The sequence below is a fragment of the Callorhinus ursinus genome, unplaced genomic scaffold, assembly GCF_003265705.2.
Source record: "Callorhinus ursinus isolate GAN/ISIS: 27379988/994484 unplaced genomic scaffold, GSC_fseal_2.0 scaffold65, whole genome shotgun sequence".
In the NCBI taxonomy this organism is placed as follows: domain Eukaryota; kingdom Metazoa; phylum Chordata; class Mammalia; order Carnivora; family Otariidae; genus Callorhinus; species Callorhinus ursinus.
In genome coordinates this window covers 470,938-493,785 of record NW_027397127.1, presented here as the reverse complement: position 1 = coordinate 493,785, position 22,848 = coordinate 470,938, and the positions used below count along the sequence as shown (strand labels likewise).

Sequence of the window (22,848 nt, the reverse complement as noted above, 5' to 3'; positions counted from 1 at the left end):
CCTTTCCTTCACAGCACTCGCCACAATTTTGAAATTGTATGTGTGTATGTATATTTTATTTCTTTGCTTTGTTTGCTGACTGACTCCTCCACTACACTGTGGACTCCATGAGGGCCAACACCAAGGTGTACATCATTCAACGAAACATACCCTGAACCTGCCAGCAGGCATTTGACTGATACTTGTTTTTTAACTGATATTTGTAAAATAAATAAATGACTAGTATAATGAATGCCATTACTCAAGTAAATTCATTTTTAAATAAATATAAAGCAAACTAATGAAGTTTAGAGTATGAATAAAGTCTAGTTTTTGTATAATTGGTCTATTATCATTCATAATAAACAAATCAATCTTTAGGAATTAAATATAATGTTTAGATATTTAATTCTACTTAGGCAACAGAAATATTCAAGAAAATGTCCTATTTGGGAATTCAAGAACAGTACTTAAAATACTGCCATTCCAATTAGTCTAAATTTTGGCACAAATAAAATGACAAACCTTTAAACATTTTAGGCAAGAGTGTAATCTCCCTTTCTGTAGTCTCAACCCATTCCAAATTATTTTCAATACTAATGGATGGAATTATGTTTCCATAAAATCTTTCAGACCAACCTACATCCCAAAAGGATGGATTAAAAACAGATAATCAAATCTACCATTTCAAAATCTCAGGAGATTTTCATATCATAGAGTATCAATATCATACAGAATATCAATGATAAATCATCTTTGGTCTAGACATAAATAAAGAATATGAAGAAGAAGTGTACCCCAAAATGTCTTGCTCTTCCACTAACCTCAGTTCAAAGTCAAATTCTGCTAGTTATTACAATACTGATTAGTACAATAGAGTGATTATAGTGTAGTAAATTAACAGTTGTCGAGTGCTGAGAAATCAGTGTTTCTGTACTATAATGTCAAACGTTTACATTTTACTACTAAAATATTAGTACAATTAATATTTTGAGAAAATCCCAAATTTATTCTATATCAAAGAGGTTCATTCTATGATGGTAAGATTTCACTTCAATCAATTATTGATTTTAACACTGGGCCAATCAACCTAAATATATTCAGTACACTCAAGATTAATAAATACCTTTTACATACAGAGAAGACACCAATCATGAGATGAGACTGTAAGAATATTACATTACCTGTCCGTGAGAGGCTGGGAGGGCATTCTTTTACTCAGTGATGGAAGATCCAGAGAATCTGGTTTCTTATCCATTCTGCAACATGCTTGGATATTTAAGTATTTAAATATGTGTACTTTACCCTTTAAACATATCTGTCAAATAATTGAGAAAGTAGATTTAATTATATAGGTCCAAATATAAATTTCACCTACCAATTTATTTACATATTTTAATAACCTTAAAATTATGCTGAGACATCACTATCATAATAGGTATTTTACATATTTGAATTTGCACTGCTGACACTTTATGAAAACATTTGACAGTGATACCAACTAAAATTCTTTAGCTGTTTCTATTCTTACTAGAAAAAAATAAGTTAATTTTTCTGTATGTCACTAAAGTGTTCTTGTTAAAAGTACAATAACAAACCACTAAATAATATAAAATCTATAATTCATAAAAGTTGCTTTTATTAGAAAAAAGTGAAAAGAAATATATTCGTTGCAGTGATGACAACAAGAAAAAAAATAACCCATGTCATTCTTTGAAGTAATCTTGTCAGGGACACCTGGGTGACTCGGTCAGTGGAGCATCTGCCTTCAGCTCGGGTTGTGACCCCAGGGTCCCGGGTCCCAGGGGCCCTGCATCGGGCTCCATGCTCAGTGGGGAGTCTGCTTCTCCCTCTCCCTCCACCCCTCCCCCTGCCCCTGCTCTCTTTCAAGTAAATAAATAAAATCTTTAAAAAAAAAAAGGTAATCTTATCAGAAACACTAAATTGTTTGGTCTAAGCACTGCAAGAGAGCTAATCAAAAGAAAGTAAATAGAGGAAAAATTAATTTGTTGAAAGGCATGTTAGTAGGCCAGTTAGAATAAAAAAGTTTTTTAAATGGCCAATTCAACTAAGATAATATCCTGAAAAGTTATTTTCACTGGTGATGAAGAAAAGGAATTATAAGGGGTAAAATACTATGTGAAAGAAAGTAGTCTATATAAAAAAGACAATGAGCAGTAAGAAAACAGTAAGTCAGCTTTACAAATGTTAACTGCAGTCACCATGAGTAATATTATATAAATATTTCTCAAAAACTATAATCATAGGGCACCTGGCTGGCTCAGTAGGAAGAGCATGCAACTCTTGATCTCAGGGTCATGCGTTCAAGCCCTACGATGGGTGTAGAACTTACTTTAAAAAAAAGTTAAGAAAACTATAATCAAAAATGTTTTGTTTTATGGGCTCACATAACCTACAAATATATGCAAAAATAGTCAACAAAGAAAACAGTAAGAAAAGTACATTTAAAGATAATTATCATTCCTGGTATAAAGGAAGAATGTTTCTTAGATAATTGTAATAGATATCAAATCTGACCTGACCACTGAAAAATTTCATTTAAAAGGAAAAACTTGTGAGCTATTAGAATATAAATATACCACCAATTAAAACATACCCCATTATCTGTATAAAACAAAAAATAATTATCTTTCATTATCAAATTAAATACTGGTGAATTCTTTCCTTTTGTAAATTTTTTTAAAGATTTTATTTATTTGAGAGAGAGAGAGAGCTCACAGGTGCACAAGCAGGGGGAGGGGCAGAGGGAGAAGACAAGCAGATTCCTCACTGAGCAGGGAGCCCTATGCAGGGCTCAATCCCAAGACCCTGAGATCATGACCTGAGCTGAAGTCACATGCTTAGCCGACTGAGCCACTCAGGTGCCCCCTTTCATAAATTTTTTACTGTAGTAATTCATGTACACAGTTTTAAAATCAAAGAGAATTATAAACCTGATAAAAAATTAATCCCCCATTCTACCCCTTTCAATCTCCAAGACCTAGTCCCCACATATCAACTTTTAGTTGGTTTTCTGCTACTTACCTTTATATTTATCAGTAACATGGTTCTACTGTTTTATTTTTTTAGTTATAGATCTTCTTAATTGAGGTCTTACTAAGGAAATTGAGGACTTAGATTTCTTACATTACCACTACCACCACTAATCACTTATCAACACCATACCATCATCCCATCTTCAATCCCCATCAACTTCCTCCTTCAGAAGCACAGCATAGTGGTTAGAGCGTGGACTCGAGTCAGACTACCTTGGTTTGAAACCAGCTGTACCACATGCTAGCTATGTGGCACTGAATAAGTCCCTTAGCTTCTATGCCTCTGTTTCCTCATATATAAAATGAGATATAATTACAGTACCTGTTTTATAGGGTTACTATAAGAATTAAATAAATTAATGCATGTAAAGCATTTCAATAGCACCTGGAACACAGGAAGCACTAGATGTATCTTTGCTATTATTATAACTATGTCACAATTTCTCATTAAATCAAAATCCAGTATTTACAGTATTATGACCAAGAAAATATTCTGCTGAGGCAAAGAGCAATAGTCATTTGGCTGCTGAGCCAAGGGAGAGAATCTGAGAGAATCTACCTACCTATTCTACTACTGCATAAACCCCAGGCTTCTACTAAGGCAAGTGAGGGCCAGTTACGTCGCTGCAGAGCTAAGGTCAAGAACCTGAGGGTGTAAATCTTAGACCTGTCGTGTCCAATATGATAGCCACTAGTCACATGAAGCTATTTAATTATAAATTAATCAAAATAAGATTACATCTGGATTTTGGTTCCTTAGTCACACCAGCCATATTTCAAGTACTCAATAGCCACATGTGGCAAGCAGCAATGGTATCAGAGAGCACAAATTACAGAACGTTCCTATAATTCAGGAAGTTCTGCTAGACAGCACTGCCTTAGACATTCTGCAGACCTTCATATTTTCAGTCTTTCTTCCTTCTATTCAGTTATACGTTTCCTCCAACACACAAGCCATTCCCAGGTTTAACACAGTAAATCAACCTTCTTCTTGTTGCCTTCTCCCAAGCTTCAGCTTTCCCCATCCTGCTAAGGCAGCTACTACCAGCACCCAAGCCAGGCTTTATTTGAATTAGAAAAAGCAACTCCTTTGGAATGAGTGGAATGCACCTTTGTAGAAAGAAAAAAGCAACCCTTCTTCTGGATGTATGCGAACCCTGAGCGAGGGAACATAGCTTGGAAATGGAGAAGGGGCTGGCATTTCACTGCCATGTGCCTCTTAGGCCAGTGTAAGTAAAGACCCGAGTTTCTGCTATTTCATCTGTCTTCCATTTTCCAAAATTCCATTGCCATTTCTCCCCTGCTGCCCTCTTCTCTCTAACTCTTTGGGCTTATGGGTTTATATCTTAGTATATTCCTTTACTATCACTTCAGTGGACAACACCTGGATTTAATCCTCCAACTCAAAGAGGCTGAATTAATAGTTTTCCGCTCATATCTTATTCCTTCTGTTAGGATTCCATCTATCAGTGCTAAGCATGTGTTTCAATCAATCGTACAACAAATGTCAAGTAGATACATACCTGAGTAGGACAGAGGTAGAGAGACTCCACAGTCTATGTTTTTAAAAGACCACTGACAGAATTTGACTCCTAATTCTGATGCTTTTTGATTTACCAATTTGATGTATAATTATGAGTAAAAAGAGAAGAAACACGTATCGTATTTTTATTACAAACCTGTGCTGGTGGTACTTGCAATGGATTGTTATCCAAAATCATTACTTGTAAATGATGCAGCTTCCTGTAACAAACTGGGATTTCGGTCACTTTATTACAAGAGAAATCCAGCTTGACTAAGGGAAGATCTCCTAATTCTGTTCAGAAATGAAAGATAATTAAATTAAATTTGACACAGTTACTCTCTTATTCATTTCAGTAGAAATAATGAGCATCTTACCATCTGGCAACACATGAAGATTATTTCTTCTTATATTTAGCTCTCTAAGTGAATGTAATTTTCCCATTTGTTGGGGAAGGACCTGAATCTCATTGCAGCTAATATCCTAAGGAAAATAAGAAAATAAAATTATAACAAACTAACTGAGAAATACCTATTTCCATTTTAAAATTAAAGCACATGGCTAATAGCTAGCAAAAGTTACCTCAAATGCTGTTTCTCTAAAAATGGATTATCTGGCAGATTTCTATTTATCTTGCATCATGAGGTCAATCTAGCACAGTTAACATGTGCAACACTGTGAAGTTATAACTTAGTACTACATAATTCAGCCTTTTGAAAATCTCAACTAAAGACCACTCTCGCCAACCAAAACTAAAATTATAAGGATAATGCAAGTGCTCTTCATTCAGAGGTAAAATAAAAAATGACTATCAATCACTGTGATAATCTGTCAATTACAGTAGTTTTGAGTTACTCTGTTAGGCAGAAGCTGAGAGAGTCAAGAATTTACAGACATGAGCTGGAGAACCAAAGACTATGGTCAGAATCAATTTAAACCTCTTTCTCAAAGGGATACAAAAATGAGGGGTTACAAGCTCAAAATTCTGCGGCCCACATCATAACCCAAAGACTCTCCAAGGAGATCTGAATAGGAAGTGTCTCAAGGTTAAATTAAAATGCAAGTCCTGATTTAAAGGTAAAGGATACCACTTTTCCTTAATAAGAGACAGCTTAACTGTGCTCTCCTCTTCCTCCTCTTGAAGAAAAATCTGCAACAAGATCTCACACAGCAGTCATTCCAGACACACTGCAAATGAAATTCACATGCTACTGCAACTGCCCCCAATTTCCAACTTTCACTGCAAATGATATTAGCTTGGAGGGAGACGAGTGGCACATATATTCAGTTCTATCAAAAATAAAAAAAGGCAAAAATAAATAAAAATAAAAAAGGCAGAAGGGTAAATTCAGAAGAATATTAAAGCCATGTAGGGAAAAATCCAATAGAGCCAAGGTGATTAGAAAAATGTATCCTACATACTTCTTTCAAACTATATCTAAGGCATCTTCATTCAATGACAAACATTTATCAAATACCAACTATCTGCTAGCCCCAGTTCTAGGTGCTAGGGACACACCACAAAATAAAGCCAACAAAAATTCCTGCCCTTGTTGCTCTTTATGGAGCTTATTACATTCTAGCAAGGAGAGTAGATTATATAATATTACAGGTGATAAGTGCTGTGAAAAAAAAACAAACAGCAGGGTAAAGGAAAACGACAGTGCTAATAGTAATGGGGAGGGATATTAGCAATTTAGATTGTCTCATTGAGAAGCTGGTATTTGAGCAGTATTGTCAGAGCTGAGAGTATGAGCCATGCCAGTATATAAGAAGGGAATATAAGGAATAATAAATGTAAAAGGACTCTTAGGCAAAACATGCCTGACAGGTACTAAAGAACAGCAAGAAATCCAGTGTAACCAGAAGGTAGTGGGCAAGGTTGGGGAGGGGGGAGACTGAAGTGGTAGGAGGGATACAACTTAGGCTTTTATTCAAGAGATATGTGAGCAGGAACCAGAAACTTTTAAACAGAGGTATGACATGATCTGACTTATGTTCTGACAGGATCACCTTAGCTATGTTGAGAATAGGCTATTATCAGAAACGAAAGATAATAAAATTTTGGAAAAATGGCCTTTAAGTTAATACTATTGCTTCCTACAAAAAGTATCTAATACTAGAGATTTCCATATAAAAATCCATAGAAATTTGATAGCTGTCCAGAAGAAATAAACCCAAGCACAAAAAACCGACCCACTCACCAATGGGTACTCTACAAAATACTCGGCTGGGTATTGGAGAGCTGAGAATATTTCCTATGCTTCTGATGACAGAATTTCACTGTAGTCGGCTACCACATTCTTGTGGAATAGTGTCATGGGAAATACTCCAATTACAGGTAAAACCTACAAATTCATTACGTGATTTACAACTGTCAGTTAGCCATCCAAATGCTATCTATCCACTGTTACTGATTTCAAGAATTTAAATAAAAGCACGATAATTTTACAGTGCCTAGTGAAATATGGTATTTAATAGTTTTAAAATATTCTACTTAGCCAAAAATACTAGAATAAATCTAAAAATCCTAAATATTTTTAAAATTTTATTTATCCCAAAACTATCTCATGTAATATAATTTAGAAGATAGGGTCAAAAACTGAATGAAACAAAAGAAAAAGAAATTATACAGCCATAGAATAAAGTACAATGTTTATAAAATCTTTAAAAATATTAACGGTATCTAAGTTAAAGAAAATACTGGTCCTCTTTTACCATGAATTTGTTAAATCACCTCTAGAATCTTCTGCTCATTTGGGAATAATGTTAAAAGGGACCTTAATAAAAGGAAACATTTTCAGGACAGAAATAGCTAAAAATAAAAAGTAATGAAGAATAGAAATATAGAAAATATAAAAAGGAATAAAAGTAACAACAATGTTTAAGCTACAGAAAAACAGGTCTTAGAGTTTGGCAAAATGGAGAGCAGACATATGACAGATTACAAATACCGGAAGGGAAGAAAAGTTGCCATTATCTATACTTTTTCACATGGTAGTCTCAGGACCAATGGATAAAAGTGATAGGGGCATGTATTTTAGTTCAAAATAATAAAGAAAACAAAGTTTCGCAAAAGAGAATAAGGGATGCCTCAGTCGCACAAAAAAAGATTTATCCACCATTGAAAATATACAACTAGATGTGTCAGGGATTCCTTCATTAGCAAGTGGCTAAATTCTATGATTCTAAAACATTGTAACAAGACTAAGTTCAAGGCAGTCTCCTTGTGTTATAATTGCACATGCATCAATGAATGAAAGAAATAAAAGAATGACATTCCTGAAATTTCTGTTCATTATATTCTATTTGCACATTATTTTGCCACTGTATAATTGTGGGTAAGTTCCCCAAGAAAACTTTTGGCCCTCCACACATAATAAAGTCATACTTAAGAATACTTTAAAAATGTCTATGTATTGGGAAAGCATTACTCAAGATAAAACAAAAAAATTAAAATAAGGTATATTGTATGGAGGTGGAAGTGTTGGGAAGAAAGAAATGTCCTCTGCCTTTCAAAGTCCTTCCAGCTGGACTAAGAATCAAATTAACATGAGACAAATTAACAGGAGAAAATCAAATTTAGTTTCATAAGTATGGAGAATCCATACAAACATGAAATTCCACAGACAATCAGGGAACAAGAGGCTTATGTGACATCCTGAGCTAAGGAGATGATGGGTAGGAGTCCGGGAAAACAAAGGGGAGGAAGACCATTATAAGCAGGAAGGTGAGAGGAGATGTTTGGAAAATAAAGCAGTGCTCAATTATTCGAATAAGTTAGGTAAAGTCAAATAGGTAAAGAGGAATCTCTTTTAATAGGGCCTTTCCTGGTGTAGGCTCTCCTTTCCAATGTAAATTTAGGCAGTTGAGGGGGAGGTGAAGAACTTTTCCTAAATCTGTGGGTTTGATTGCTTTCAACTGAAAATAATCATGCCAAAGTAGCCCATCTTGGTGTCACCTGCCCTTGTCCCCCTACAGAAGCAACAGAAAGGTGAGAAAATAGGTCAATGCTTTGAAGATATATTTCTCTCAAAGTTCAATATCATTTAATACCTAAAATGTTCTGTTAAAGGTAATTAAATTAATGCTATATTTCTACAATTAATTGTATATAATGGCCTCTCTCCATTTATCTTGGTCCCAAAAGTGTTATAAAATCACAGGAGAATATAGGAGAGGAGAGTTATTTTGTTCATTCTATTGTTTGCAGGCATTGTACTCTCTTCCTTTATCCCCCTTCTCTGAGGCTTTCATAGTAGTCCTGTAAAACCTTTAAAAAAACTTATCTTTTCCTGGTCTAAGACCTTTACTGTCCCCAAATGAATAGAAAATGTTTATTGGTTTGAAAATCATTTCTTAAGACTTATAAGCAAACCTTTTGACCTCACTAGGACTAAGGAACAACCAGGCTTTTATTGTGGCTGTGAGCTAAAATCAGACATAAGCAATGGTATATCAAAATTTTACTAAGGTGAACATAAGCATATACCAAGTTCCTCTTTTAAAAAAAAATTACACTGAAATTTCATAAAGAGCAATCTTCCAAAATATAAAGGTATGTGTTATGTATATTATATACTATACACGATCAATGCAACTATTTTACTCACCAATTCCATTAAGTCTTTTAACTTCCCAATTTCTTCTGGAATGGATACAAGTTTATTATTACTGACGACCAAAACTTTAAGGGGGAGATCAAATAGGTATTTTGGCAATGTTGATAAAAGATTTCGACTGAAAAGAATAAGAAAGTCTCATTATGAGATATGTCTGAAATCTCTCACATTATGTTGAGATGAACAAATCACCTCAAAAGTAAATAAAAAGCTTTCACCAAATAATGACTATCATTTAATGAGTGCTTACTCTGTATCACACTAAAATCCTTTAATGCACTATCTCATTTAATACTCCCATTAACCCCGTAAGACAGGCACTACTATTATCTCCATTATACAAATAAGAAAACAAAGGTTAAAACTGGCTAAGGGACTTGCCCAGTCACAAAAGATTGCAAAGCCTGTGTTGTTACCTATGATATTGTCTTACATAGCATCAGTTCTCAAAACCCAGAATCATTCTTCGGAGCTAGAAAATGCCAGAACCTTGATCTCTGGTATCATTTCACTGCATTCAATACCTCCATGACTCTAACAAAGGAAAGGTTCCAAAGATAAGTTTGAATGCACTAAGTTCAAATCTATGAAAGAATTAATAGAACTACATCTTCAAAGACCTGTAGCAACCCTAACCCATTCCCTTTTCTTATGGGTTTACGGTAGAACAGCCCACTAACACCTTTACCTCAGTTCCAAGTTGATAAAACATTCCTATCTCTGTGCATACACTTAAATATAACAACAACCAACATTTATTGCTTACTATGTGTCAGCCCATGTTCAGAGTACCTCACATGAATTAACTCCACTAACATCACAACAACCTACTTTAGGAAAATAGAGCGTATCATGGATGCCCATTTTACAGAGGAAGAATCAGTCAAAAAGAGATTAAGCAAACTGCTCAAAGTCACATAGCTGGTAAGTAAGACAGCCAGGATTCAAATCCGGGCAATAAGGCTCTGGGGTCCTTACCCTCAACCTACTGTGTGTCAAATTTATATAACAATATAGATTGACCCAAATGATCCCTGCTGTAGACTCAATGTTTGTGTCCCCCACAAATTTATAATGCTGAAATCTAATCCCCAATGTGATATTTGGAAGTGGGGCCTTTGGGAGGTGATTAGGTCATAAGGGTGAAGCCCTCATGAACAGGTTTAGTGTCCTTGTAAAAAATACCTCAGAGAGCTCCCTTACTCCGTCTACCATGTGAGGACAGCTAGAAGATGGCTGCCTATGAACCAGGAAGCAGGTCCTTAACCAGACACCGAATCTGCCGGTGACTTGATCTTGGACATCTCAGCCTCCAGAAATGTAAAAAATAAGTTTCTGTTGTTTATAAGGCACCCAATACATGGTATTCTGTCATAGCAGCCCAAACAGACTAAGACAATCCCCCCACCAAAAAATATAAAGTATACCATTACATTTACATACTATCAATATTCATAAAAATAAGTTATTTTTCCTGTTTTTCAAAGAGGCATTTATTTTTTTTTTTTTTTAGAGATTTTATTTGACAGAGAGAGCACAAGCAAGGGGAGCGGCAGGCAGAGGAAGAGGGAGAAGCAGGCTTCTTGCTGAGCAGGGAGCCCAATGCGGGGCTCGATCCCAGGACCCTGGGATCATGACCTGAGCAGAAGGCAGATGCTTAACCAACTGAGCCACCGAGGCACCCCTCAAAGTGGCATTTATAGACCTGTACCCAGCATTTTGTGCAACACACACAGCAACAAAAACCTAGTCTTACCCCAAGGAAGAATATCAAGACCTTTCAACTCCCCATGTTATGCCTGCAGAGGACATCCAGAAACACTAGACTGGCTTTAATCACAAGGCACAGACTTTACAAAAAAGAAAGGAAAAAAAAAATGCCCCGAGACCAGCAATCCTGGCCCGGGTACTGGAATGTCAAATATGCCAGGGGCTTGTTACAACCTTGACACTTTCAGGATCAAACAGGATCCTTGGGAAAGTGGCCAGTGTGAAGCACACAAGGATCTTCTTGCAGAGTTCTACTGAAAAAGGGAGTATTACACAGAAAGAGAGAGCTGAAAAACCATCTTACAAGTTTCTCAAAATATTTTCACCAAAATAAAAAATAAAGTGGGAAAAATAATGGCACATACAAATTCATTCTAATCTCCTTCAGACCAAAAAGTTTAAAAATTGGCCTATTTTGGGGGGACACGTGGCTGGCTCAGCCGATAGAGTGTGTGACTTTTGATCTGGGGGTCATGAATTCAAGCCCCAAGTTGGGCCTAGACCTTACTTTAAAAAAAAATTGGCCTATTTTCTTACTTTAAGAAACAGGTTCACTGAGTTAGCACAGTCAGCTGTCTCCAGAATGGAATTTCTTTTTTTAAGATTTTATTTATTTATTTGAGAGAGAGAATGAGAGAGAGAGCGAGCACATGAGAGGGGGGAGGGTCAGAGGGAGAAGCAGACTCCCTGCTAAGCAGGGAGCCCGATGTGGGACTCGATCCTGGGACTCCAGGATCATGACCTGAGCCGAAGGCAGTCGCTTAACCAACTGAGCCACCCACGCGCCCCAGAATGGAATTTCTTTATACACAGCTAAGAAGTCATTAATTTTCACTTTTTTGCCATGTTTCAGAGACAAAGGAAGTTAAAACAAGGACTAATGTTATTTCAATAAAGTTTGTTCAAAAATGTTTGTGACTAGGGGCACCTGGGTGGCTCAGTTGGTTAAGCGTTTGCCTTCAGCTCAGGTCGTGATCCCAGGGTCCTGGAATGGAGCCCTGCGTCGGGCTCCCTGCTCAGCAGGAAGTCTGCTTCTCCCTCTCCCACTCCCCCTGCTTGTGTTCCCTCTCTCGCTGTGTCTCTCTCTGTCCCAAATAAATAAAATTTTTTTTAAAAAAGTTTGTGACTATAAACAAAAATCAGAAGGCGACTTTTAAAGATCAAAACAGGAGTGCCTGTGTGGCTCAGTCAGTTAAGCTCTGCCTTCAGCTCAGGTCATGATCCCGGATCAAGTCTGGCATTGGGCTCCCTGCTCAGTGGGCGTCTGCTTCTCCCTCTGCCACCTACCCTCGCTCTCGCGTGCTCACTCTCTCATAAAAAAAATAAATAAAATCTTTTTAAAAATACATAAAGATCAAAAAAGGAAAGAATCAGAAAGTTTTAGTAGAACTATTTTAAGATTTCCACACATTTCTATTAATATAGAAATATAATTCAATTTTCGACAAATCACTTTTTTTCTGTAAGAGAATGAAGAGAAACAAAAGTAAAGAAAAAACTTAAAAATGCCTGATTTGCCTCAAAACCTCTCCCAAGCCAGGCCAAGGAGATATTAGAGAATCAGAGAAAAGAGCAACCCAAATGACTAACATCTATGAAAGGAATTTCCTCTCACACATTTTAAGGTATAAACATTCAGTTAAAATAGTATGTACTGCCAGGTGACACCACTGGGGGAGACAAATAGGATTAATGTATCACAGTGAGAAAGGAGCATTATTATTTATATACGTTAATTATATTTACCACCTCCCTGTATGGGAATTTAGACATGTAACTTTGTTAAGGAGGGGGAAGAAATTATCCCTTACAATTAAAGAAAAAACAAAACAAAAAAACAAGAAAAAAAAATTTTTAAAGACTCTTTGACAGAGAGAAAGGGAGTGCACAAGCAGGGGGAGCGGCAGGCAGAGGGAGAGGGAGAAGCAGGCTCCCCGCTGAGCAGAGAGCCGGAGGTTTGGTCCCAAGACCCTGGGATCATGACCTGAGCCAAAGGAGGATGCCCAACCGACTGAGCCACCCAGGCACCCCTGATTCTTTTTTTTAACATTTTATTTTTTTAAGTAATCTACACCCAACATAGTGCTCAGACCCACAACTCAGAGATCAACAGTCACACACTCCACCAACTGAGCCAACCAGGTGCCCCAAAAATGATTCTAAGCATAAGCCACAATTTACCAGTTTCCATTCAATGTCACTCATTTGACAGGACACTTTTTTTTAAAGATTTACTCATTTGACAGAGAGACAGCGAGAGAGGGAACACAAGCAGGGGGAGTGGGAGAGGGAGAAGCAGGCTTCCTGCGGAGCAGTGAGCCCGAATGCAGGGCTCGATCCCAGGACCCTGGGATCATGACCTGAGCCGAAGGCAGCCGCCTAACCGACTGAGCCACCCAGGGGCCCCAGGACAATTTTTTTCTTATACTTATCAAATGTTGGTTGTTATAAATAGAGGTTAATAGCTAAGAATGAAAGTTCTACAGCCATACTGCTTTGATCCAAATCTTGGCTCTACCACTTGCTGTATGTATATAGCATATATATGTATGTGTGTGTGTGTGTGTGTCTATATATGTGTATACATACACAGCACATATGACTTTGGGCATATAGTTACTCTCTGTGCTTCAGTTTCCTCATCTGTAATGCAAGGATAAAACAGTACCTCTCTTGGGGTGTCTGGGTGGCTCAGTTGGTTAAGCATCTGCCTTCAGCTCAGGTCATGATCTCAGGGTCCTGGGATCAAGCCCCACATCACAGCGCATTGCATTGCGTCGGGCTCCCTGCTCAGGGGGGAGTGTGCTTCTCCTCTCCTTCTGCCCGCCCCACTCTCTCTCTCTCTCTCTCTCAAATAAATAAATTAAACCTTTAAAAAAAAACAGTACCTCTCAAAATGCTGTTGTGAAGAGGAGATGAGGTAATATGGATAAGGTATTTGTAACATTGTCTGGCACATAGTAAGCATCTATTAAGTATTAACACCGACTGTCATCTACTTCTTAACATTCCAACACTCCTATCCCAACCTATCCAACCTTAAAGTAGCAAGAACTCACAAGAGTGAACAATATAGCTAAAGAACTGTTTCTTTATAATGTTTCCCTTTAACTGAAAATGCATATATGTAAATCTGCATTGTGGTGCTATAATTTCAGTAAAACATTTCTGATCTAAATAAAGCCTTGCTACTCAAAGTGATAAGGACCAGCAGGCACCGGCATTACCAGGGGGCTTGTGAGAAATGCAGGCCCCACTGCAGAGCTATGTAATCAGGTGTTTTAATCCCCAGGTGACTCCTGTGCAGATTAAAGGCTGGGATGAGAAGCACTGCTCTCAACAAGACCAAACACCTATAAAGTAATGTGAACATATAACAAACACAAATAAGATACTGTTGAGATAAATATAGGTTACAGAGCCAAACCAAACATATTCCTTTGTTACTAAAAAGGATTAGAACTGTAATAAAAAACAAAATCTACCAAAAAAGGTTTCCTTACCTAATGTTAAGGTATGTTAACATCTGGAGGTTTTTAATGGCTTCAGGAATGGTTTTGATGCAATTATGATATAAATTTAATGTCTCAAGAGGTGCAAATAACCAGACATCAGAAGGAATTTCTGTAAAACGATTTCTTGAAAGATCTGAAAAAGAAAAGTAATATTTGACTGCCAAACATATACCGTATCTATTATAATTAACAGAACTATTTTCATACTTCCTTAATCACTTAGCATCTAAGCAACTATTTAAAATATTATAAAATATTATAAAATATGGGGCACCTGGCAGGCTCAGTTGGTAGAGCACATGACTCCTGATCTCAGTATTATGAGTTCAAGCCCCATACATAAAATATTATAAAATATTGGGGCACCTGGGTGGCCCACCAGTTAAGCATCCAACTCTTGATTTCAGCTCAGGTCATGATCTCAGGGTCCTAAGATGGAGCCAGAGCCTGCTTGTCCTTCTCCCTCTGCTCTTTCTCTCTCTCAAATAAATAAAATCTTTTGCAAATATATATTATAAAATATTATCCAACATGATTGTGAAGGCAAAAAAATCATATAGAAATATACTCGTTTAGGGCACCTGGGTGGCTCAGTCGGTTAAGTGTCTACCTTCAGCTTAGGTCATGATCCCACATTGGGCTCCCTGTTCGGCGGAGAGTGTGCTCCTCCCTCTCCCTCTGCCCCTCCCCTGGCTTGTGCTCTCTCTCACTCACCCTGTCTCAAGTAAATAAATGAAACCTTAAAAAAAAAAAAAAAAAGAAATATACTCATTTAAACCTTGTTTATTAACAAATTGTACTTGATATGCTTCAATATCTTTAGAATTTATCTTTTAAAACACCAATGAGGAATTCACTCTGAGCTTTTCAAAAACACAAAAAATCCTCCCCAGGTCCCACATCTCCTTCTACCTCTTCCTCCTTCACAGCCAAACTTACATAAACCTACAACACAACTAAATTTCTTACTTACCATGCACTTCTCAACCCACTGTAACTGGGTTTCTATTCACTTTCATGCCCACCTAGGTCATCAACAGCCTCCATATCAATAACGACTCATCTACCTGGAAACATTTCCCTTCTCTTGGCTTGGGAGATGACACTTCTACATCACTTATTATCTCTCTGGCTACTTCTTGGTCTCTTGCTAGATTTTCCCCTACCTGTATTGTGAATGTCGACGTTCCTAAGAGCTGTGACAAGGTACCCTTTCCTTCTTAAGATATACACTTTAGTGGGTGATTTCATCCAATCCCAAGGTTAAATTATATTTATATACCAACAAATTTCAAATTAAAGCTATGTCTGAACACCTATGTTCTGATCTTCAGAACTTCTCTTGATATCTCTCAGGTACCTCAAATTCTACAAAATCTGTACAAATTCTCTAAAATCTGACTGAAGATCTTCCACTCATCTGTTTCTCTTATCTCAGATAATGTCACCAACATCCTCCTGTTGAACTGTGCAAGCCAAAAACCTGGTATTCATTCTCGATTCCTTCCTCCCCTATATTATTCCAAGTACACACACAAAATATACTCCCATTCCAGTTTTCACAAAAATAAAATCATGGAATTATTATTATAACCATTACACCTCTTTTAAAGGTTAAATGAAATTTTGAAAAATACTTAGGACAAGTATGTGGCAGGTTAAAAAAAAAAAATCCCCTAAAAGAGTTTCTTAACAAGCACTATTGACCTTTTGGGCTCTATGACAATTTGTTGTGTGGGGCTATCCTGGGTACTGTAGGATTTTAGCAGCATCCCTGGCATTTACCCACCAGATGCCATTAAAACCCTCTAATCATGGCAGCCAAAAAATGTTCCCTGGGGTTCAAACCCCCCTACAACCTGTTGGGAACCACCGCTACCTCATTATAGAAATATACTTTGCTAACATTAATTCATTATACTTATTTGGTTAAAAAATAAGAATATTATTTATCTCTGTCAGGAAGAACATCGATGGTGTACCTTAACCCACCATACATCATTCAGCATGTGTTCTGCCCTCATAAGAACAGCCTCCTACCAATGCTTAACTTCCTCACTCTGAGGAATGAGACCTATTTACTTAGCAATATAGTAAATTCCCTATTCAGAATGTTAATATACATGTATTAATATATGTTTGTGTGTGTGTGTATAAACACACACTCACCTAATGTAAAATTTTATAATAGGCAAAAGAAAACATTAGTTATGATTATTTGAGAATTAATTTGGATTCATCTTTCTACCACTGTAAGATTCTAAATGACTAAATAAAAGGACAGACAGAATTACTAGGAACCAAAATCTGAACTTGAAACAGAAGTTTCTCAATATCCTGGCTTACCTCCTCTGGACACCCAAGAATCATGCAGTTCTATTGAGGAGGAAAAATTAAATCATTATTTTTTTTAAGTTTAGGATGCTTCTTTTACATTTAGGGTTTTACCTCTTACTCTTGTAACTTCAGAATCCTAGGAGTTGAAAATTACTTGTTTACAATTAATCTGAAATCCTAAAATAAAAATTATGCCCAGTTCATTATTCTGTATAATATCTAGCATTATAGACCCATAAATAATACAGTGGTCCTAGGGACAGATGATGGTAGCTTAAATTAAGGTTGCAAGAATAAGGATAAGAAAATTAGAATTTGAAATATATTTTCATATTAGTACTTACAAAGATTGGGCAAGTGACTGTCTATGTGGGATAAGTAAGAGGCTATTTAATAAAAGAAAGGGGGGTAGAACAAGATTTTTGTTTTTGTTGCTGTTCCTGGTGGGAGTTTTATTTTGTTTTTTGAAGTAGAGGTTAGAATCAAAGATTCAATTTTCTATCTGTATAATGTGAGATATCTGAAAGAGAGCCAATGGAGGGATCAATCAGATGATTACAGATCTCAGACATGAGGTCTCGGATGGATATATAAAATTGAAAGTTGTGAGAATATGGTTAGTACTATAAAATCATAGAAATGGAAGAGATCACCTAACATCAGAGTACTGAGTTGGAAGGAGTTCAAGAATGGGCCATCATGACAGCCAATATTTACAAGCTGAGTCGAGGGGAAAAAAAGCAAGCAAAGAAGACTGAAAATAATGGCCAAGAGAAAACACAATAACCATATAAAGAGTGTTTAAGGGAAAAAAAAAAATCAAAATTACTATTTGTTCAGGTACAAGGTAAAAGAAATCATAATCTTATTCTTGATTTGATCAGCAGACAAGCTAATTGTTGGTGTGATGCATAACTGTAGCCCCAAACAGAAATAAAATGAGTGTACAATTTATTTCTTGACAATATAAAAAAAAGCCAAAATATCAGTATTAATAACAGTGATTTTAATAAAACAAATACTATGAACCCATTATTTTAGTAACTTACATATTATTGTGTGAGGCTTTATGTTCTTTCCCCTCTAAAAAAAGATTATTTAGTTAAATTACCAAGTAATATTATGAGGTCCCCCAGGGAATTTAATTAAATTTGCAATAATAAACTATTTTCTGGATGAGCTAATATATTTACTTAATAAACACCACTTAAAATTACAATTAATTACTATTCTAACTTAACTGAGTGAAATCAAATAAAGCATAATAAACTCAAAATTAAAACTCAAGCTATTATAAAGCCCTTAATTAAGGAAATCTTGTTCTAGGATTTTTCAAATTTTAAATCTGTATAAATATCCTTTCTAAGAATTGGGTAAACAGAATAACAGTGCCAAAAGAAAAATACAACCATGGAAAGAAAAATAGGGAATAATACAAAACATTCTGTATCTTAATTTCTTGAACTATCTCACACTGACAGCATCTCATATTTTCCTTCAAAAAAGTGAAAATTAACATCTATATAGATATAATGGATAAAATGTAAACTTTTAAATTTTTTATCTTGTGATGTACAATTAAACCAAAAAGGAATTTTTACATTAAAAATAATTTAATTAACATGTACACTAGGGCAACTAGAATAATAGGACTGGTAACGAACATATTATAACCAAGAAAAACATGCAAAATTGGTATTGTATTTAATATGGTTCCATCTAAAGAAGAGAAAACACACTGTTAATTTATTCCTTATGGCAACATTCATTTCACAACAGCCTTAAAGCCTGCCTTCTTTGGGGACAAGCAGGACTTGGGAAAAGACAATTATGAAGATGTTCCACCTTTCCCACACACACACACAAAGAGCAAATGAAAATTTGTTCCTTATCTTCCTGAAGTGAGTTGAATGGTGGCCCTCAAAGATATCAGGTCCTAATTCCTGTGAATGTTGGCTTATATGGTAAAATTGTGCAGATATAATTAAGAATCTTGTGTTGAGGAGATTATCCTGAATGACCCAGGTGGGCCCTACCTGCTATCGCACATATCCTTACAAGAGGAAGGCAGAGGGAGATTAGACAGACACACTGAGGAGAAGGTCATGGTGAAGATGGAGGACACACTGGAGTGTGATGCAGCCGAGAATGTCAGCAGTTGCCTGAAGCTGCAAGAGGCAAGGAAAGAATTCTCCCGTAGAGCCTCTGGAGGGCAAACAGTGCTGCTGAAACTTGATTTTAGCCCCATTAAGACTCGTTTCATAGTCTGGTCTCCAGAACTGTAAAAAAAAATAAACTTCTGTTGTTTTGAACCACCAAGTTTGTGGTAATTTGTTACAGCAGACACAGGAACCTAACACACTTCTCATAAAGACAGTTTATCAGAATCAATGAGAGAATGGCTGCAAAGTTTTTTAAATTAAAGAGCTGTATATTTTTTTTCTCTTAAGCAGTAAGGTTCTATCTCAGTTCATTAGTATCCTTGGCAATAAGCACCTTTATAACCACTGAATTATTTTTCTTTTGTCTTGCTTTAATCATAAATCCTATCAAGCAGTATTGGCAACAACTCAACAGCAGACAGACTGCTGTGTACTGTTTCCTGCCTTCCTTCAAAACTCTCCTTGTGAAACTGCTAGGAGGCTTTTAAAGATGTTAATAGATCATTTTAAATAATCTGATCTAAATTCCATTCTGTATCACTCTTGAGCTTCAGCGGTCAAGGAAGCTAGGGAAAGGAAGGAGGGGAGTCAGATGGAATGGAAATCTGTTTGCTGCCTCCCAAGCTGCAGCCCCAAGAGCCACAGACGGGTCCATATGCCACCCAGTGCAATTCCTGGCTCACTGGCTAGCATTTCTGCCAAGGCAGGTATAGAAAATGACTTTCAGAAATTATACAGTTACACTATATTAATTATACTAATTATATTTTATTTTATTCCATGTACAAAAGAGTGTACAGTTTTTGTCACAAATTGTTGTAACTTAAACTAAGATGCATGAGCCTTCTTTAGGTGATATTTAATGATATAGATTGCTATAGTCCCTCTTATTAAAAAAAAAATCTTAGATAATGTTTGAAAATCTGACACATTTCTACCTCTGGAAAAATTCCTAATAATGAAGTATGTTGCTGGAACACATCCTCATCAGTAACAGAGATACTGTCACAGAATTTTCTGCTTGGGGCACCTGGGTGGTTCAGATGGTTAGGTGTCTGCCTTCAGCTCAGTTCATGATCCTGGGGTCCTGGGATGGAGCCCAACATTGGGCTCCCTGCTCAGCAGGGAGTCTGCTTCTCTTTCTTCCTCTGCCTCTCCCCTTGCTTGTGCTCTCTCTCTCTCTCTCTCTCCCCCTCTCAAATGAATAAATAAAATCTTAAAAAAAAAAAAAAAGAATTTTGTGCTTAAGGAAACATGAGGGGCAGGCACCTGGCTGGTTTAGTCAGTAGAGCATAGGACTCTTGATCTCAGAATCATGAGTTCAAGCTCCATGTTGGGGGTAGAGTTTACTTAATAAAAAAAAAAAATTTTTTTTTTAAGAAACATGAGGGTTAAGTGGAGAAATAATTTGAAATGATAACTCTAAATTCACAACAATAACCCAAGTGGACCTGGGGTGACTATTTCTACTTCTCTCTGTCTCTCTCTGCCCCCTCCCACACACACCACGTATGCTAGATCACATGCTATGGGCTTTGCATAATTATGTCTAATCCTCATAACACCCTTATGAGGTAGCTATTATTCTACATTATATATATGAATCAAAGACAGATTCAATAGTATGCCCAGTGTTAAAAAACTAGTACTAACTGACAGCACCAGGGTTCCAAACTGAGATAGTTACTTCAAAGCCCATGTTCTATGTGTGCTTTTCCACTCTTCCAACACACTAGTGTGACTTCCTGTCCCAGATTACAAATATTCTGTTCCACTGGAATCACAAAGCAGGGTCCGAGAGATTCTCAGTCTCCTTGTCACGTTCATATCTTAGGTTGCTTCTTGCAATAGAAAGCAGAACATAAACCTTACTTTAAGTCCAATTTTTAATTAAGAAAATAATGAACACTATTTAAAGCTCTCAGCTGTTCCTAATTTACCAATCCAGAACCATTTCATCTGGGCCAACACATAGCTTTCTTGGCTCCTTAAAGAGTGGACCCTTATTAATTTTTCAGTATTTTTAACCAATTCAGTAAACAAGGATTAAAGAAAAATAAACAAGTTTCTTCAAAAGGGAAGTAACATCTTACAGGCAAAACCGCTGTCCTCAGTACCTGCCAAAAACTCTGAAATATCAGAGACTTTACCCTACTTGTAAGCCAACAAGTTAGCCTGACACAGTTGTATGGATGTTGGCAGAAGGCATGAGATTCCTGTGTGAGAGACAAAGGACTTTATTACTCACAGCATAGCAAGTGGCAAAAGCAGCATATTTTTATCAGTTCCCCTTGCCTTCCAAATCCCACAGGGGTAACATAGATGGGTACAGATGAATGCTTACCCACTAGTACATTGCATTATAGGAGACAAACTCTAACCTAGGGGAACCCAAATATTTTATAATAGACAATAAGCCAGCATGCACTTTGTTCAAAGGGAGACATTATCTTTAGTTTACTAGACAGTAAGCATGACTGTCCTTTACTCTGCAGAGAGAAACTATCTTATTCTTCCCAAAGTCAGTCCTGAACAAAGAGCAATTAGTGCCTCATTCACAAGATGTGCAGAAACATAAAGCCTGTGGAATTATCTCCCAATAGTACCCTGTACATTCCTTATCAAGCAGGGATTAGAAGTTGCAGCCTACCACAGAGAATATACAAGGGAAAATAATTACCTTAATGGTCACATTCTCTGTAGTCCTGGACTTATTGTCTGATAGAGGCAGGCAAATCCTGATCTTCCCTTTCCAAGCCCCATTCTCCTTATTTCCTGGGCAGCATTCTGACTGGACTCATTTATTCAAACAAAATTCTATTAAGCACTATGAATTAGGTAGTAGGTGTTAAGGTATGTAAAAAGCCCACTCAGACACCAACCCTAAGCAATCCCAATTATTGTTTCACTCGAGCACCAAATACAATCTGCTTAGATAATAACACTTCAGTGAAAGAAACTATGCAAAAAGAATCACTCCCACTTAGTTCTACTAAAATTGTAATTTTTACAAAGCTGTTGTGGTGGGACCAATACTGCATCATCCTTGGGGTATATCATGAAGTTCACACAAAGACTGGTGGAATGAAAAAGGAAGGGTAACTGTTCTTTAGCAGATGAGCAGTAAACTGGATCTGAACTCTATTCTGTTTCTACTGATGTACTACCTATGAAACATTGCCAGAATCCATTACTATTCCTCACTATCTCAGAGCTATTAGATATGAGTAAATATTCTACAACAACCTAAAAATTCCTAGAAGTAAGCAATAGAAATGAAGGGAAAATTATCAACTTGCACATAATGATATATATATATGTTCATAAAGGTATAAAATAGAGAGAAATTGATTATTATATTCAGTTCTTATGACATGGAAACTATATGCCAGAATTATATGTCTTTAGAGAGTGGATAAAATCAACCAACTCAAAAGCATATTTCCCAATATAAAAATTTTAAATATTAAATTTTCTGTGCTCTTTAGTAACTGATAGTACTCAAATGTAAGCATTTACAGTATGTAAAATCTCATATGCTCTCAAATATTAATGTTTCCTTATTTTTCCACCTAAAAAAAATGTCAGGACTAGAAACAAAAGCAACAAGAAAACAGGAGGCACCACAGCTGTTGTCGATGCAGGAATGGAGAGTGTCTTTGAAGTACTAGAGACTCTGATGTTGGAGTCTGATGGGAAATGACAACCCCATGGCTCTGGCATCTGCTTTCAACAGATGCCCTCTGCAAAGACAGGTGATTTCTTGATTCAGTATTCCCTAGAAGGGTGTTGTGCTGTCATTCAGGACAAGATAAGGAAAAGTCCATCTATAACTCTGAAGCCTTACTGCATGAGTAAGACCTATAGGTAACAGAATTTCTGAGC

The 22,848-nt window shown here is 36.6% G+C and overlaps 1 protein-coding gene across 7 annotated transcripts in view; it reads right to left on the bottom strand.

Moving 5' to 3' along the window:
- The window catches only part of LRCH2 (leucine rich repeats and calponin homology domain containing 2), a 103,627-nt gene that overhangs the window by 59,821 nt on the left and 20,958 nt on the right, over window positions 1–22,848 (bottom strand). For all 7 annotated transcript variants that reach the window (XR_012376115.1, XM_025853706.2, XM_025853707.2 and 4 more), the window contains exons 2-6: window positions 14,453–14,597; window positions 9,171–9,297; window positions 4,935–5,040; window positions 4,715–4,851; window positions 1,164–1,297 (exon numbers count right to left, since the gene is read on the bottom strand). Coding sequence is in view for 6 of the 7 variants with exons in the window: in XM_025853706.2 (XP_025709491.1) it covers window positions 1,164–1,297; window positions 4,715–4,851; window positions 4,935–5,040; window positions 9,171–9,297; window positions 14,453–14,597 (649 nt within the window). In the remaining variant the exon portion in view is untranslated. The remainder of the gene's footprint in view (window positions 1–1,163; window positions 1,298–4,714; window positions 4,852–4,934; window positions 5,041–9,170; window positions 9,298–14,452; window positions 14,598–22,848) is intronic.